Source organism: Pinus tabuliformis, chromosome 2_2 (genome assembly GCF_031772625.1).
Source record: "Pinus tabuliformis cultivar Carrire ecotype Pingquan chromosome 2_2, CPIR1, whole genome shotgun sequence".
Classification (NCBI taxonomy): Eukaryota; Viridiplantae; Streptophyta; class Pinopsida; order Pinales; family Pinaceae; genus Pinus; species Pinus tabuliformis.
This window is the reverse complement of record NC_142300.1, coordinates 529,839,447-529,859,631: the sequence shown is the minus strand read 5'-3', so window position 1 is coordinate 529,859,631 and position 20,185 is coordinate 529,839,447. Positions and strand designations below refer to the sequence as shown.

At 34.5% G+C, this 20,185-nt stretch overlaps 1 protein-coding gene across 1 annotated transcript; it reads left to right on the top strand.

The window, feature by feature from the left end:
• The first annotated feature begins 15,808 nt into the window (after positions 1–15,808).
• Positions 15,809–16,288, top strand: LOC149193697 (uncharacterized). Its single transcript, XM_089407403.1, has one exon. The coding sequence runs from the start codon at positions 15,809–15,811 to the stop codon at positions 16,286–16,288; it is 480 nt and encodes a 159-aa protein (XP_089263529.1).
• The last annotated feature ends 3,897 nt before the right edge of the window (positions 16,289–20,185 follow it).

Here is a 20,185-nt window from a genome sequence, read left to right as displayed (position 1 = left end):
TAAAAATAAAGCTCACATACATCTTCAATTATTCATATATTTATGGCATAAGATTAAATAGGGTTTCATAAATAATATATTTGACTGCTTTTAAAATCAACCCATACAGATATATTTTATTCACCTTCTATATTAAGCAAGAGGAAAAAAAATATGATGTTTGAGACACTTTTAAATGGACCATTTTATACCTTAAATAAGCTTCATCATTTCTAAATAGGACAAGCCAATAAACTACCTAGGGTAAAGTCATCATTTTATGAATCAAATTTAGGAATTCTATAATACAACATGCTCATTTTTATTATTTTACCAAAGTATACAACTAGAGCTTACACCAGTAGACTAGAAAAGTAGAGCACCAATAGACTAAAAAAGTAGTGATATGCATAACTCAACAAGTTCTTATATCCATATTCCCATTTATCAGCGATAAAATTCAAACACGTAAAGTGATCGTAATTGTAGTCCCAAACATATGATGTTAGGAAACATTAACTAGCTCCATTTCTATAATCCATACTCCTCCAAGTAGAATTATATGAACTAAGTAGTTCTTATAGGTATGCCTTCATCCTATTTTTACATTTTATCATTTCATCATTATCTATTCCCAGTCTCAACGGTGGCTCCACAATAACTATTAATGCTAGTTCCTCCTTTACGAAAAGATGAAATAAACATAAAACATATGTTTATAAACAATGGAAAGATATAACACATTTTGTACTCGAAATATAATTTATCAGTTGATTCAAAGTATTGGAACCAATTTTCGAACCAACGATATTGATTGCTAATATATTCTTCTGCAATAATAAAAACTAATCAATATCACAAACTTATGAGCAACCACAACAATAAAATATCCATAACACATGGAATAGATACCTCAAGGACCATGGAATCTAGATATGAGATGGTTGTCATTCTATGCTCCACAATGACACTTTACTAGAAGAAGAACATATGCTACAATGTCGTCCATGAGGATTTCCAAGTAGACAATTACACCAAATACAAACGTGATATGTGGTGGATTGTCCAATAATTTGCTCTTCACTCGAAGCATGGGTCACAAGAACCTACACTGACATATCCTCAATACACTATCATTAAAATAATCACAACATTTTCTCTCAACTCCATATATACCAACATTTGGTGTCTTATGTCAGCCAATCATGGCCTTTATGAGAAATGGAAATATGAACAACACTGCAAGGGAGGGTTGTCTAACAGCATATGGCCACCATCACTAAAATTTATGTTAAAAGATATTTAGCTAAAGGGATGTACAAATCAATCCATTTAGGTGCTAACAACTATGTTTAGACTTATACTTTGCATTATAAAAGAATTTCGTTTGAGGGAAAGTTTAGTAGGAAACAAATACCGAAATACTTTGAAAATAGAAAAAAACGAATTCTACATAGAAAAAAACGAATTCTACACCTTGGTAAAGGTATATTAGAATGAAATATAAGCCTCTTGAAGGGGAAACCTCCTTTTATAATAGAGAAAATGTATAAAAAATATATGACGTGATTCTAAAATTATGCCTCCATAGTGTATGTGTACGTGTATGAGACACAAAAGTTAAAATTCAAATTAAAGTGTCCAATTGAAAACACTAAATTAATAATAGAAATTTAAGTCAATATCCATGAGTTTAAATGGATATTTACGCTTAGCATGATGTTTTTTCTATGGCTTGATATGCTCCTCCACTAGAAACAAGTGTTCTCCTCAACATTTGACTAATTATATATGATCTTTCGTAAACAACTCATCTTCACATATCATATATAACCTATTCCATTGGTAGGTTCTTCTATTAGATGAAATACTCAATAATTGCTCGATTTGTATCCACTTAATCCTTGTTTAAAGGATTATTTTTGGTTCTAATATGATTTTTCTTCTAAATTAATCCATGGTAAAATAGTTTAATCTAGGTTCATGTAATTTATTACTTTGATTAAGCATGAAATATTGAATACTATATGTGCACATGAAGATGGAGGAAACCCCAATTTCTAATCTATACTTCCAATCCTCTACAACACCTTATATGGATCATAATACTTTTATCCTAAATTATTTTCCTTCTATTGTTACTTGAGGGAGATCTATTTATATGGTTGTATATTGAAAAATAAGAAATACCCACTTCAAAATCCTCTTCACCAGAAGGTTAATATTCTTGGTCTTTCATCCTATTTTGTGTTATAACTAAGTTTTCCTTCAATAGTTTGAGAAATCTTGTTGGTGTCCTATTTGGTCATCCGTTTATTTAACCTTTACATTCCCTTTGGAGGTTGATGTTATCGATGGAAGATGATATCCATGAAGTGCCATGTATGGGAAACTATTTTATGAAGTACATGGTGAATGTATTGTACCACGATCATCCAATGGAAACGACCTAACCCAATGTGTCTATTTATAGGGTGTAAACAAGAAAAAATATCCCTATATACATTTATTAACAATCATAAGTTTCCCATTGGTTTTGGAATTGTATGATGATATATGATCTAACTTGGTACCCAAACTAAAATACAATTTAGTTGAATAATTTCCAGTGAAATTTGGATCTCTTCCAGTTAAAAGAATCTTGGAGATTATATGTATATTTCTAACTATTTCTAATAATAAATCCATTACTACCATGATGGCATTGTTTCTTTTATATTTGTATAAACTTGTAAAATCCATTCAGTTATATTCCCAATGTTGACATGGTACAGTTAATGGTTGTGGTATATATAGGGTATTTATTTTCTATCCATTATTAGTTTAGTACAATAAAATGTTTTCCACAAACCCTTAAACATGATTTTTTATACCTTCATATACAAAATCATTATTGATCATGTGGTAATTTTTCGATCACCCTAAATGTTTTCTTATAAGAGACATGCATAATTCAAAAATTATGTTGCATTTTAGATAAGAACTCTTACATAAATATAGGTCATATTCATACCAAAACAGATATTTTTTCTTAGAAATTTATCTAATTTTCTACAGTCCTCTTCTAATTGTTGAATGATCTTTCATTCCTTCCAAACTTTCTTCCATTTTATCTTTGCTTATTCTACCCAATCAAATTGTGGAATAGAACTAGTAGATAGTAATCCCTCACTTTTTCTTTCTTTCATTGGAAGTGCAGCTACCAATGTATCATGTTTTCATTTTCTTGTATACTTTTTGTAGGTCTTAACCCTGTACAATAATTAAGAGAAAATAAATTCTTAAAATAGAAAACAATATTATGGTGAGAACATAAAACAATTATACAAAAAAAATTTGTCCTGCATCCCAAAATTGGGACTACCAGATTGATTTTTCATTATATTCCTTTCAATGTTAAAATACATATATATATATACATGTCGGAGCTTTAATAAACTCCAATCCACTATCCTTGGATTAGAACATAACCTTAGTTCCTTTGACCAGATCTACAAAGTACCATGGGAAAATATTCGTCATGCCCAAAAATATGTGAGAAAACCATGCATAAAACAACTGAGAATTATTTTTCCGGGGCCCCAAAAATTTTATTCTAGGGCCATTATCTTTGACATATGCTGATTTCAAAAATTGATTTCCCTTCAACAGTAATGAATTAGGAGGAATGTGATTTTTCATTGGAAAGAGGAAAAAGTCCTCTTTAAGATGTTTTAGGTCCCATTGAGAAAATATGCCTCTAAGGTGGAAAAAAAAAATTTTCTTTGTAATTGACCTTAAATTTTATGCATAAAATGTTTGGGACAACATAAGTAATGTTTGGGATAGTGTGGATTCTTCATTCTTTGGCTTCTTCATTGTTATCAATGTATGAGTGTGTCATCATCTAGGAGTGTTGCATTTATTTCGTCATAAGTGTATCCAACAATGAATGTATCATCCCATGTCATCATATAATGGTGCAATGATATGTCATAGTGGAAAATCGTTAGGAAAGTTCTAAGGTAGTCCTCCATATGTCATCAAGGGTTAAGGTCTAGATAATCAAGGTACATGCAACATTACATTTAGTGTAAGGACTTCTTAGGACTTGTTCATTTTTGGTTTGACATATTCATGGCTTGACATCTTCATTCATGGCATCCTTATCAAACAAGTTTTTTGACATCATCATATAGAACCAGGCGTGTCAAGAATATTTTCCATCCCAAAAATGCCATATTTACATCAATGAAAACCTTGATTAACAATCTCCCCATTTTCCGTTGATGGAAATATTCTTTCTCTTCCAACATTCTCTCCCCTTTGAGATCAATGGAAAACGAGGTGCCCAAGTACTCCTCCAGTCAAGTTGCTTCTTTTCTTCATCATATTTTCTTTATCAAAAGTAGTTCTTTATAAGTATGTTACTCCTCTTATCATGTTGATCTTCCTTTTACCAATATGTTCCATGATATATGAGTTTATATTTCTTCATATGATGAACCAACTGCCCCTGTTTGCATAAACTCCTCTAGCTTCTTTAGACCAGAAATATTTCTCCCTTGTGATCAAGTGAAAGAAATATTAAAAAATAGTTCATTATATGAGTAAGGAATCATTTTATTCAATGGAGTTGGTCCCAATAGATTATATATCAGAATATTATTGTCCATGTGTGACTCATAAAGACATTCATAGGGTCCATTCACGGATAGCTTCTGCAAAAATGATTAAGAATCATAAGCTCCCCCTAATAGTATGCATGGTCTCCTTTGGCAGAGTCTCATTATCAAACACTTAGAATATGAAGGATGACTTTAACATATCAACAACATGTGTTGTTTGTTGGAGTGTTCAAGGGACTTTTGGATTTAGTTTGCTTCCTTCTCCATACTTTTTTAACTTTATTTTTTGGCTTGGTTGTCATGGTTTTAGCTTGTTCAGGGACCCAAGTCAAGTTACAATCGCATGCCATATGTCCAATGTTATGGAAATTGAAGAACTCCATCTTGTTCATCAATGAGAAATCATCACTTATTCTCACAAAATTTCTTCTAGGAGATTGACGGGGACCATTATATTTTTCGTTGTCATATGCCCTAAAATCTTTTTCTATGTGCCCAAAGTTTGTACAAGAATATACATAACCAAGAAATATACTTTGGTACCTGGGAGATGAATATTTCCTCGATGCGCTTCTGAAATATTTTAGCCTTGGGATTCTTTAATGATATTCATTTCCTTTTATATTCTTGAAACCATCTGCAAGTTTGCTTAGAGTAGGATTCCTTCCATTGTTTCCTTGATTCCTCTCCTTCCCCATACTAGAAGTGGGAGCAACAACATTTCCTTCTCACTTCATCACATCCTTGTTGTTTGAAGCATTATCATTCTTTCTTGAGGATGCACCTGCATAACCAAGACCTGATTTATGAATGGGAGACCTTTCATGACATAGGACGCCATCTAGTGTTTGAGAAATTTTCAAGCTCTTATTCAGCAAGTCACTTCCATTTCAAGAAACACAATTTCTTCCTTCATTTCCTTTCATTTTTCATCCTTCTTTGATAGAATGATCTCCATTTCTTTCTTCATCTTCGTTGCTTCACATGATTGGGCCTTAAGAGAAGTGATTTATCATCTTAACTTGATGAGGTCATCATCCTTTTCTTCTAGTTGGCATATCATGGTGTTTCTCTCCTTTTCTACTTCATCAACTTGTCCTTCTATGAAAGCAAAAGATTCCATCACCTTCTAGCTCCTTGTGCTTGTTTCCTTGCTTCTTCTAGTTTATATCTAAGGGAGGAGACCTCTTCCTTGTATTGACCAATCTTTGATTCAACTTTTTTCAAGCTCTTGAGTCTTTGTTCAAGGTGGCTTAACAAATTCTCTGCCCTTTTCTTTACCTTATTTAATTGATTTGTCATGGATATTACTTCTTCATGATGCTTTCCATTGTTTTGATGAAATTCCTCCTTAAGCTTGGTGAGATCCTCAACTCTTTCTTCTACTTGAATCTTGGAAAGGTAAACTTCCTTCCTTGTCTTGTACTAATCACCATCTTGCACTTTCTTATTAAGCTCCTCATTTTCCTTCCTCAAACTGTCAATCTCTTCCATGGCAGCTATAGGTTTAGTTAGGAGATCTTCTTCAAAGTCTTCTTTGCTTTCTTCTTCTTCTAGGTCTTCTTTGGCCTTGATGTCATCATTCTTATTTTCAGCTTCCTTGATGGGTTCTATATTTCCTTCTTGCTTTCCATCATCTTCTTGACTAGTGGTCATGGTCAATGCTCCTTTTGAATGAAGGCCATAAAGTTTGTCCCATATATCTTTTTCTAACTAACATTTTTCCAAATTGAACTTTATAGAATTTGGTAGCTCATTCAAAATTTTCTTCACTGCTCTTGTACTGTACTCCTTGGATTCATCACCCATTGTGCTATCAGTAATCATTTATTCCCATACTCCAACACCTTAAGCCATTAGTAAATTTATCATTCTTACCTTCCATATATCAAAGTTTCCATTGAAGAATGGAACTTTCTCAATTTGATTGTCTTCAGTTTTAATGGTTGAGGAAGAAACATCTTTAGGAGGATTGGAGGCTTTCTTATTTTGCTTTTCCATTTATGTTCTAAGGATCAACCTTCAAGCTGCTAGGTTTTGAGTGAAGGTACTGGTTCTAATACCAATTGTTGGAAATACTGAGGGGGGTGAATCAATATTTCTTTTCAATTGTTACTTTTACTAGTTAGATCACTTATATTTAGAACACAAAATGAAAAATAAGAAAAATTTCTTTTATTAATTTATTTTTACAATAAATCAAGTACAATACATGTAGGGATATAACCCTAGATAAAGACACCGATCTTCAATCTCCTAGGATCTAACCGGTATTTCCCAAGTGTAGACTTGGGCTTCGAAGGATCCAACCTTATCAATTTTGAGGCACCAACCTCAAGGGCTCCAACCCTATATCTGGTTCAGGCTCTGACATAGTTTCTTGAGTACTCTGATCCTCTAGGGCTCCAACCCTATCATCCAAGGCACCAACCTTGTCTTTTCGGGGCTCCAACCTCTTAGAATATAACCCTTAGCTTCATCAAGATATATTTATTTATACTTCATAGCTCCCAATATCCTCTTCAATGAGCCTTGTCAATCTTCACTTAGACTTCACTATAGTCTCCATGTTACATCATCAATGACAACCTTTATCTCTTAGAAGGCACCACCACTACTCTTCATCATACCCAAACAAATCTTCTTCAAGGTCACCTCATGATCGGTTCAATGCATCATGGTATTCAAGGCTGTCTATGAATATTAAATATATTGCCTCACAAATTTCTCCAAGCCTTTGCTATTCTATTCTTAAGAGAAGACTTCAATAAGCTCTATTTGTCCAATCCGAATAAGTCAACACTTAGACCACAACAACTACGACAACTTCAACCATGACAACTTCAACCACATCAACTACAATAACTTTGACCAGGACAACTTCAACCACAAAAACTATGGTAGTTTCAACCATGGAAACTACGACAAATTTGACCACGGTATCTTCTAACACAACAAGTACGACATCTGCGACAACTACGACCACAAAAATTTCGACCATAGTAGCTTCAACCATGACAACTACGATATCTTCAACTACGACATTTGTGACCATAGATACTATGGTAGATTTGACCACGGAAACTACGGTAGCTTCGACCACGACAACTATGAGAACTTTGACACTCCTATCTTCAACTTGTGGGAGACTATTTAACCGAAGAACAATTCCACAAACTTGTCTTCCTTGTTCTTCTAGGTTGCAACTACTTCTCTACCTCTTGCCCTGCCTCCACCAAAAATCAAAGCTTTAATGGAGGAATTTAGGTTTATATTTATAGTAGTTTTTCTATATTTTGAAGGGACACGTCCCTTTGACAAGGGTTATGAGCCTTCTCAAGTCGGCTTGGAGAGTTTGACAATTTTTGACATATGCTGATTTCAAAAATTGACTTCTCTTCAATGATAAGGTATTAGGAAGCAAGTGAGTACTCATTGGAAAGAGAAAAAAATTATGTTTAAGATGGTGTAGGTGCCATTAAGAAAATGTGCCTCTAATGTGGAAAAACATATTTTTCTTTGTAACTATCCTTAAATTTTATGCATAAAACGTTTAGGACAACATGAGGAATGTTTGGGACAGTGTGACTTCTTCATTCTTTGGCTTCTTCATTGTTATCAATGTATGAGTGTGCAATCATGTAGGAGTGTTGCATTTATGTCATCATGAGTGTATCCAATAATGACTATATCATCCTGTGTCATCATATAATGGTGCAGTGATATGTCATAGTGTAATATCATTAGGAAGCTTCTAAGGTAGTCATTTATATGTCATCAAGGGGTAAAGTCTATATCATGAAGGTACATGCAACATTATATTTAGTTCAAGAACTTTTTCGGACTTCTCCATTACTGGTTTGACATCTTCATTTATGGCATCCTTAGCAAACAAGTTTTATGACATCATCATATAGAGCCCAACACCTCAAGAATATTTGTCATCCCAATAATGTCATATTGACATCAATGAAAACATTGATTAACACAATATCGATGTAAGAACATAAAAAATGGTAGTTAGTGGAAATAGGTCCCTTTTGTACACTTATCAAATGGATATTCAAGGTGACATGGAAAGATCAATTCTATTTTAACCTCTCATATAGTGGTAATTATATTTTCAAGGATTAATTGCTTAGCTTCCTTCTTAAGATGAATAAGATCCAGTGACCTATCACACCAAGCAACATTGATATGCTTTTACCTAGATCCCATAATACCAAATATGCATGAGTCATGCATTATTAAAGTGTAAGACAATCATGGATTACTAAATTTTAGGAAAGCCTCGCTTTTCTACCCTTTTAATGGTTGCTATATTGTTGTTTATTCTACTCAATTGGACTTAGCCATGTTCATCTTAGTTGTTCTACTACTTTATTATATCCCCTTTGTCACTATTTTTCTTATACATAGAGTTTAATTTGGGTCATTCACCTCTAGTGGTTTTCTTATTTATCCCTCTTTCTAGAGCTCCTTTTCCTTTTCTTTCCTCACTCTTACAAACAACTGGGAGAAAACTACACAAGGAAAAAGGAAAACATAAAAACAAAGGACCCACAATAGTAACACATTTATAAGAAGGATCATCTTGACCACACTCAAGGTCCATAGTCAAAAACAAAAATTGTAACAAAAAAAACATGCAAACATTCTCACTACATCTCATCCACTAATTTTCTGCAACTCACTCCTTAAGTATTGGTTTCTTCCTACTTTGCAAGTTGTTGATGGATTTTTCTTCCATGTAACAACCATGGGGACCTTTTCCCTTTCACCCTTGTTCCTATCAGTTTTCTAAAAAAATCATATCTTAGTACAATTGTTTTTAACATGAAAATTATCTTACTTAATCTCATAAGCACATGCTCATATCATTGACTTAGTCAATCATTCAAACCTTACTCTAAATACATTCCTATAGTTAAAAGTGCTAATATATAATATATTAGAACACTTATTGAGAGAATAGATTTTTTTTGGTATGATTGCATGTTTATGAACTCACAACATGCATATCAACATGCATAGGTTTCACTCACACCATCCTCTCATTAACACCTTATTTTATTTAGCTTTGATTCCTCAAGACTATATATAGTAGTTCCATTAATCTCCCTTGGTTATTAACCTAATATGTGTTATAGGTTTATTGTTACCCACTATTAGTTATCTCAATCATGTTAGGAAAAAGGACTCCTCAGAGTCTAATGCATGCATATCCGTTTTGTATGCACCTAGCATCTCATTAATTGATATATAATTGTTGAACGTGAATCTATACACTATTTATTTTTCATGCCTATGGTATCGTTCATCAATTGATGGTCACTCCTCTAAAATTTTAAAGGCAATACATCAAATTCATAAGATCTAGGTTAAGTGATTTCCTCTCATGGTTATGGTTGCACTACTCAGCCATCAAGTTTTGCAATTCCACTCGGTTGCTCAAGGGAATATAATTCAACATTATTCATGTTGACATTGCTTCATCATCTTAAATCAATTTATAAGTATAGAAATTAAAGTTAAAACACATTCAATCAACCAAACTTTCTGATCATTTTTTATTGCATGCAACTTAACTCTTTTCTTTGTGGACAATGCTATAAAATAGATTAATTATTGAATTTTAGAATGAATCAACAATACTAGCCTATAATCCCATACAAATTTGATGCCCATTCCATTATTCAAGTGTATGACAATCAATGATTGTTTTTCCCTTTTTAGGGTCCATTGCCATTTTTTTTTAGGAATTACATGTTTTCACACTATATTTTGGCCTTTATTAATTTCAAACTTACCAATTTTTTTAATAGCGTTGATGTTCTCTAAGTCTTTTTAGTAGTATTCCTAAGTGCTTCATGCTTTTTTGGTCTCTTGAAGCAATAAAGATGCCATTATCATTTTCATCTTTAATTTGAATGTCTCAAAATGCTTCACTTCCTTTGTTATTTTTTATACTAATTTTATCCCAATGATAAATTACTATGATATTATATCTCATCTTATTGATACTCTGATTGATTTTAACAAAAAATGGGAAGTGGTAATTCTTTTATATCACAAAAACTACCTATTTTCTCATGTTTCCTTGCCTAGAAAATCTCAGTTGCCATGTTACATGACATAATTCTTAGCTTATTTATGTATCCGAACTTTAAAATTTAGCCTACAAGTAAATCAATCTCTTAGACTTACTAATGAAGGAGGTGACAAAAAAATTATTTTAGAATTTCCAGAAATATTATTCTATTTCTCGAGTAAGAACATTGTTTATTCTTCCACATCCCTTAGAAGTTATAAAGAGAAAATCTACTTATGACAACCATGGTGGTTTATTGATAGCCATAATTTATAGCTCTTAGCATACTCATGAATGACTTATGCTACTAGTATATGTTTCTCCTTGATGTAGGTTTTTGGCATATCTAAAAAAGTTATAATAGATGTTTACATTTGGTTCAATAAGGCATACTATCCTTGATTACATCATAAAATTTGTCTTGTATTTTAATTTTATAATATAATATTCTTAACCCTTATTCTACTCATGTTTCTATAGGTATATAGAAACCAAACAATGTCTTGTATACACTTTATTCTATGTATATACTCTATTTTTCTTCAGTTCAGTCATAAATCTCAGACCTAATTATGTGTAGAAAAGGTTCTCAAACCTTCTTAGTATATGTGGTGTGATTTTCCTCTTTTAAATGAACTCATAAGATTTGTTAACTCATAATTGACCCTCATACTATATATTTTTCAGTGTTTATCTCAAAGCTCAGAATACTTTACTAACGAGTAAACACACTAACATTATCGTTCTTTCAGAATTATAGGAAGGAACCCAGTAATTGCTACATACACACTTCCATATAAAATATTTTAAGAGAATTTCAAACTCCATCTTTTATGTGCCAATTTTCCTACACAGGTTAAGTTTTGATATAGACAAGTTGTATTTAGAATACAAACAACATATTTTATTCATGCATGTCAACAATTTCTATTCCATCACCATTTAATATTAGTTTAATGATAACTACCATTTCTCTACATAGGTATTGGATTAAATAGCTAAGGGACTAACTCCCTCTGGTAAATTTCTTTTTTAAGAAAGAAAAATTATTGTTCGAGGGTTTTGTACTGATATTAAAGTTCAATCCTTAGCCATGTTCATCAGTGATTATAGTGTTAGGTTACTTTCACGTCATATAATCATATGTTCCCAGTACTGAACTCCTATTATGAGTCTCCTTTCTCCATTGCAGGTCTATCTTCTATTGCAATTGGCCTACTATGCTCTTAGTCACCCTACCTTCATAAATAGGTTTTATTTATGGATTGAGTTACAAATATTCAAGCCTTTGATTATTTCAATTTTTTTAATTTAAACCACCACTTACAATTATTTGAGGTTTCATTACTCGGTTTGGCTGCTACCAATGTGCGATGTAGCAATTTATTTTCAACGTTTAAATTACATATATTCCACCCTATTTGGGTCTTTTTTCGATGTTATATATTGGTTAATTCTTAATGTAATTTTCTCATTTAATTTTCCAATTCGATTTACTTATACTAATCCTTTAGTGTCTCTCTTCGTTGGTATTCTAATTTTCTTCTATCAAACTTATTCCCTTTAACATTTGTTAATATTTCTTAATAATATAATTCTTTATTTCTAGTTGTAGATATAATAATTACCCTATTACTTGTATCCCTCTTTTTTCTATTTATGCTTTAGTGCTACTTAATTCTAGTTTTAGGTCTTTTAATATTTCCACCAGTTGTTTTGTAGGAGGACACTTAATCTCCTATTTTCACCCATATCTTCTCTCCTTAGGTGGGAAGTCTAACAAATTTTTAAAATTATCGTTTTCTTTTCCTTCTAATTTTGTGTAACATAGACAGTAACAGTTTTACACTTCAATTGTGAGTTGAATTAGAGTCTTCAATATTGAACCTATAACTTTAATACAACATTTATTGTACCTGATAATCACAGCCCAAAAAAACTCTACAGTTATATTTTCATGATCTTACTTTTCTTGTTAACATACTCATTAATTATGATCACTTCTTTATTTAACTAATTAACATTTACAATCTATTAATAATGGTACTCCATTATTAAGACTTTCTTGAATTAACTTTGTATGAATACAAATACAATGTCAAATATTCCCCTTCTCTTCATATTTTTCCCACACTCGTCACTACCAAGGATATAGTATTTAGATTATGAGTACTTATATGAACTCTTGAATGCAATTGATATTAGATTCTTATACCATTGTGGTATATATATTTTCATTACGAAGTTTACTAACCCTACTCACTCAATCCTTTATATGTAAACAATTTGATGTTTATCATAGTAAAAGTTAATATTATTTATATTATTATTTCTATGTTCATAACAAAAATCCTTGTTTTTGAATGTTCTAAATATTACCCTCTTTTATAGTTTGATTATTTACAATTTTAAAGGTTAACAATAATCTAATAAATTCATGGGTCTATATCTAATAATAACTTCACTTTTGTATACGCATCCATGAAATTACTAATTATATATTCCCACTGATAAATTTTTTTTATATTATTTGATATAGCCTAGAAAATGCATAAATTCAATATTAATATTCTCTACTACTAGTATAATAGCCTTTCCCAAGTGGATTGAAACTTTAGAGAGGTAGGTCTCATCATAGTTATTGAGGCTTCTACCTTTATTGGTTAAACTTTGTACCTTGTCTTCTTTAAATCCCTTTATATATACTTGAAACTTTGATTTTTCTATTTAGATGTTAGAGAATTGAATACAAAAATTATGTGGTCTTATAGGCGCATCCACTCTCTTGGCATAGTACACGTAATCTTGAACTACTTTATAACTTTATTCTTATGTCAAAGACTTGTTATAGGAATAGAATTCAGTATCCTATAGCGATGTTGCCCGATTAATATAGAACTAGTCACACACATCATTTTCTTTATGCTATAGTCCAATTTAAAATAACTTGTAAACTTTAATAGGCAGTTATTTTATTTAATGTTCTTTACTAAAAAAGTTACTTATTAATTAGGCCTTATTCAAAATTTGTATTATTTTATAAATCCTGGAAATTTTATTCACTTTCTAGTAACAACTCTCTCTATAACCTAATAGGCTATATCATGTTAAGTACTAAACATTTTTTATACCTAGAATTAAACTAACTCGGTCCTTAAATGACTATTTATTTTCCTATGTATCTATGGTTAGACACTCCAACATGGATTCAATCTGGTCAAAATATACAACATAGATTCAATCAAACTCAGGGTTTAAATATAATCCATATTCCATGGTTTAGCTTGATAGAACTTTCCAGGACATCTATCAGATGTATTCTCCTCAATATAGGAGTTTTTATGTAGAAGTATGTTTACTATCACTGATGTAGTATAATTGTTCGGATGTAACTCATTTCATAATAAAGGTGTAATGGACTATCATTCCATCAATATTTTTATTTAATACAGTTCATTTACCCATGTTAGATGCAATCAATAATCATCAGTTACATTATTCTTTTTATACATAAACAGTCAAGAGTGAGTAGTAATTACCCATGCATATTTCCATATATAAAATTACATACATCAAAATTCATGAAATTTTTTCAAATATTCTCTAATACGCACATCAATACTCAGTAATTACTTTTATAACGAATTTAACATATTATTCCTTCCTAGTGCATTCACTCACTGGTTATTATTGGCAAATAATCTCACTAACTTTTGTTGAATTGATATAGAAGACAATCATCCATACTTAAGATTGTTTCAAAACTACTTTAATACAATAAGAACTTAGTTTCCCAGCAATAATTCTTTTCGGAATGATATGGGGAGAGGCATATTCCTCCCAATTAACAAGTTATACCACTAACAACTTTCCATGAGCTGAAGCTCATCGCTTCCTTCTTGATTTATCTAAAATATAAGTTTTCCATAATGTTTCTACTTAATAGTATTTATTATTTTCTTCTCAATATATTTTTAGTGGCATTTTGATTTTGAGATTTTCTCACCATTTTACTTACATTTTTTTTCAAATATAGTAAAAATATTTACTTTTCCTTCATAAGCACACTTTTCTCTACCTAACATACTCTAACATTGTTGTGCCTGCGCATATCATTTAACCCAAAATAGTCCTTCTCTATAGCTAAGCTTGTATTTCCACATAACATAATCTTTGTCTCAAATTATTTTGTTTTATTTGTGGCAATCTTTGTCCCATGAATTTTGGGAGATTTTGGGAAGGTCCACCATTTAAACTTAACTACTTAGAAATTGCTTGGATGTCAAAGAAGTGCACATTACAAACATTCTATTTCACATACCATTTCTCAAAAGAACACATTTAATTATTAACGGGAAATTTATTTACATAAGACAATTTGACTTAGTCTTGGCCCCATAACCAACATTTCCACTTCAATATTTATGAAAATATAAAATAATAAAATATACAAAAAGAATCGCCCCATGGTATCACAACAAGAATTTTCATCATAAAATGGAGGTGAATATCCATAGTTAATAATATTGTTACGTCAAATGCTCTGCAATGCTATGGTTTTGGCTCACCTCTGCAACGGCGCACTCGGCTTTATCTCTGGCTCCTCGTAACAATCGCCTTCCTCCTAGTGATAGCAAACAACTGCTATACTCTGATTTGCAATGACTCTCCCCAGGACGGGGCTTCAATGCCTTCCCCCTTATCAGAAATCTATCCTCAGATGGTGAATACGACCAAGCCTGTGGGATCAGAACAGGATGACACGGTCAAATGGGACCCCATGGTGTAGGAAATGACAAAAGAATCCACTGAGCAGTCTGACAGAAGCAATGAAGAACAAGAGGGAAATTCCAAGCAATAGGAATAGCCAAAGGTTACTTCAGCGACATGTAGACCCATAGCAACTGAAAGGCCAAAAATAGAACTTCCCAGCCACAGAATCAACGGTCAGATCCAATACATGAAGGACCATGCGCTTATTGGAAACTTTATTGGATTCTAGCCAACGGAAAAAGCTCTGCAAGGATGGATCTCTGCCAAATGGAAACCCAAGGGACATGTAACCCTGCAGCTAGGACCAAAAGGGTTTTTCACGGTGATTTTTATTTGCATCGAAGATTGGAATAGGGTCATGGATGAAGGTCCCTACTTCTTTAACTCTGCTCGTCTATATTTAAGGGCATGGAGGGAGAGATTCAACCCTGACCAGGAGGATCTCAGTTGGGCGCCAGTATGGATCAGGATGTACTCACTCCCATCAGAATACTGGGATGAAGAATCACTCAGAGGCATTGGGAAGGGGTTGGGAGAGTTCATCAAAATTGTTGAAGAAACGAAGTTGCGTAGATACACCTCCTACGCCTGCATTTCTATCTTCACGCTCCTAGACAAAGCCCTTCCGGATTTGGTAAGTCTCTTCCATGATGACTATGAATGGATTCAACCCATAGATTTTGAACATGTTCCCTTTCGCTGCCGTAAGTGCCATGCCCTTGGGCATCTGTTCAGAGATTACCCTCTAAATGCCAAACCTCAAGCCTCTGAACCCTCAGGCAAGGTGGACAATGAGGGCTTCACTAAGGTTGTAATCTGTAAAAGACCGCATAAATAACCCACCTCTAGGAAAAAAACCCAGCAGAATGCTGCTCCCACCCCCTCCACGAGCAACAGCTTCGAGGTTCTTGCCAAAGCTTCAGAATACCCACCCTAGGAATCCTCGCCAACCCCACAGTTGATCATCCCCACTGCTCCACCCCCTCTTTCTGCCTCCTCTCCCTCTCCCCTGCCTCCAAAAATCCTCATTGGGACTCCTAAGGTTTCTCAAAAGAACCCTGATGGGAAATCCAATGAAATGGATGTTAATTCTCTCCCCAGCCAAACTTTGTACTTATCTCTCACCTCAGCGGAAAGCAGTCAAATGAAACTCATGGATGTAGAGTCGAAAAGCATAGATCTGGGCGGATTAGACATTTTTGAGGTGGAAAAAGTATGCAGAAAGAAGAAATATGATAAGATTCAAGTGCATCAGCTCAGTACCTTGGAAGTTATCATGTCAAGGGCCTATCAGCAGCAACAACTGGAAATACAGCCGGCCAGTCAATGGGACAGTGGCTACCTTCCTAAAGATTCCAAAAAACAAGGAAGAAAGACAGATCTCCAGAGAACCATTGCCATAGGGAAAATCCTGGTTGACTCAGGCAGGTATGCTAAAATGATAAAGTATTACAAGCCCACTACTAATGGCGAATCATGAATCTCACTTCATGGAATCTAAGAGGGCTTTATAGCCCCGGGAAGCTCAGAATGATAAAAAATATGATAAAGCAAGAGTAACCTCAGATTTTCTTTCTACAGGAAACAAAATGTAACAATAACACTTTGGGAAACATCCTCCCGAAAGCTTGGCTAGGTTGTCAAGCAGTTGCAGTGGATGCTTTGGGGGCTTCCTGAGGTCTGGCAATTGCCTAGAACACACAAGATATAACGCTTTTAGAATTCCATGCCTCCCATCACATTATACAGGCCACGTTTCATATGGTCGGCACCAACATTCATGGGAATCTCACTAATGTTTACTTTCCACAGAAAGAAACCAACAAAATCGCTCTTCTAGACACAATAGAAGCACTTAACTTCAATAGAGTCCATCCTCTATGGATCATTGAAGGAGACATTGATATGATTACCAAATTAGAGGAAAAGAAGGGAGGTCGAGCCAAGCTGGAACAGGAAAATGACCACTTCAAAGAATTTATCCATAACAATTTGCTAATAGATTTGCAATCATCCAATGGAATCCACACTTGGAGCAATTGTAGGGCTGGGCGGCAACAAATTGCTTCAAAACTCAATAGATTCCTCATCACTGACAACATAGTGCATCTCGGCGGCGACCTCTCTACATCTATTCTTCCATATTTGGGCACCGACCACTGGCCAATCTCCCTCCAATGGCAAAGGCCAGGAAACTCAACCAGATGTCCATTCTGATTCAAGGCATTTTGGCTCTCCCATCTTGCCTTCAGCGATCTCATCAGAACCTCCTGGAATAAATTCCTAGTGCCTAAAGGATCAATAATGTTCCAGTTTCAATAGAAACTCAAATTCTTGAAAGCCCAAATCAAAAGTTGGAATCAAGAGACTTTGGGAAACATCTTTAAGGCTCAACAAGATCTACACAAAGAAATGAGAGATCTCCAGCAACAGATAATCACGGACGGACACAAGGATGCACCTTCAAACTAGAAAGGCACCTTCAAAATCAATTGGAGGAGAGGAGAAAGTAGGAAGAAATTCTTTGGAAGTAGAAATCGAGGATCAAATGGCTGAAAGAAGGCGAAAGGAACACTAAATTCTTCCACAAAACTACAATTCAAAGAAGAATGCACAATACCATCTCCTCCATACAAAAGCAAGGAGGGGAAAGAGTGGAAAACCATGTAGAGATCGAACAGGAATTCATCAGTCACTTCTAGGAGGTCCTGCAAGAACCCCAAATTGCTAGACGACTGGCTATTGAAAAGATCACTCAAAATGTGCCTAAAATTATCACATAAGAACACAACCATCTCCTTCTTCGACTTGTAACGCCTCAAGAGGTGGATCTGAGGTGGAAAATCCCCTGGTCCGGATGGCTTCACAACTAGTTTCTTCCACTCCTTCTGGGATCTTATAAAGGGGGAAGTGTGGCAAGCGGTGGAGGAATTGCGCACTCTTCATTGGATGTTTCCCTCTCTCAATTCAAATTTTATCGCCCTCATCCCCAAAGAAGAGAGAACCATCACACCAGACAAATTTTTCCCAATTGCTCTTTGCAATGTCATATACAAGTTTATATCTAAAGTCATTGCCAATAGACTGAAGTCGCTTCTGCCCCTGCTCATATTGCCTGAACAATCTGGCTACGTTGAAGGACGACAGATCTTGGACGACATTATCCTTACTCATGAGATTATACACTCCCTAAAGAACACCAAGCAGGCAGGTATGATTCTCAAGATCGACCTCTCCAAAGCTTTTGACAAGTTAAGTTTGACTTATATTCAAAAAATGTTAAATGCCTTTGGTTTTTCAGCAATGTGGGTTCACTGGATTTAGAGCCTAATTTCTTCAACCTTCTTCTCAATCCTCATAAATGGCATTCCATCTCGACCTTTTAGTCCCTCCAGAGGCATCAGGCAAGGAGATCCCCTCTCCCCATTCCTTTTCGTTCTAATGGCGGAAGGTTTGGGTCGCCATATCAAGCAAGCCCTTCTCTCCCAGCATCTCAAAGAATTATCCATTCACAATTCCCCAGCCATCACTCATCAAAAATTCATTAATGACAACATGCTATTTTGGTACCCCTCTGTTCAGGAAGCCTCCATATTTGAATCCATCTTGAATGATTTCTTTGAGGCTTCAGGAACCAGCATAAATAAGGCAAAATTGTAGATTTCCTTTTTTCACACCCCTCGTGTTACTCAACATGCCATTGCCCGCATTCTAGGCTTCCCCATAGCCTCCCTGCCTTCCAAATACCTCGAAGCCCCCCTTATAGACTCTTCCATCAAGAACACCTCCTGGCAAATGCTACTTGAGAAGCTTGAATCACGTCTCTCTTTATGGACACACAGAACTCTGAACATAGCCAGTAGATTAGTGCTAATCAAAGCTGTGCTTCAGGCAATGCATCTTTATCTCTTCTCAATCCTGGCAGTGCCTAAATGGGTCCTTAAAAAAATTAGAGCTCTTCAGCACGATTTTCTCTGGGGTGCATCTGGCACAAATCACAAATGGGCCCTAGTCAAATGGACTACAGCCTGCAAGCCAAAAGAAAAAGGAGGCATAGGTCTGCGGGATCCTAATCATAGTAACGAAATCATGGGTGCAAAAATATGGTGGCAATGGCTCTCTACGCCCAACAAGCCTTAGGGAGCAATCTGAACAACGAAATACACCAATCGCAGACCAGCGGAGGAGCTTATTAGATACACTCATATGGAAAAAGGATCACTAATTTGGAATGCGGCTAAACACTTCCTGTTGATCCAACAACACAATTTTTGGGAAATTAGAAATGGAAACACTGCCCAATTCTGGATGGACGCCTGGAATCAGCTCCCAAATCTCAATGGCATCCTCTGCCCACCGCTTGGCCAAGAATGGGAGTAACAACAAAGGGAATCCGTTAAGCAACAGTGGACTCAAGAGACTGAACAAGGGTACAGACAATGGAAGCAGATCGACAGGCTGATCAACAATGTTGATAACCAGACTAAGGAGGTCTTGGAGAGTGAGCTTCAAAAAGGGTGAATTAGATACTCTGAAGGCAAAGATATCCTAAAATGGGGATATACCCCTAGAGGCTGCTTCACTACCAAAGAGGCTTATAAGATCTTATGCAAAGATTCAACGCCTTTGGATCCTATTCGGGGAAGAATATGGGATCCGGGTAATTGGCCCAAAGTATCCTTATTTCTTTGACTCGTTGGGCATTGAAAAATCCTAACCTGGGATAATTTAAGAA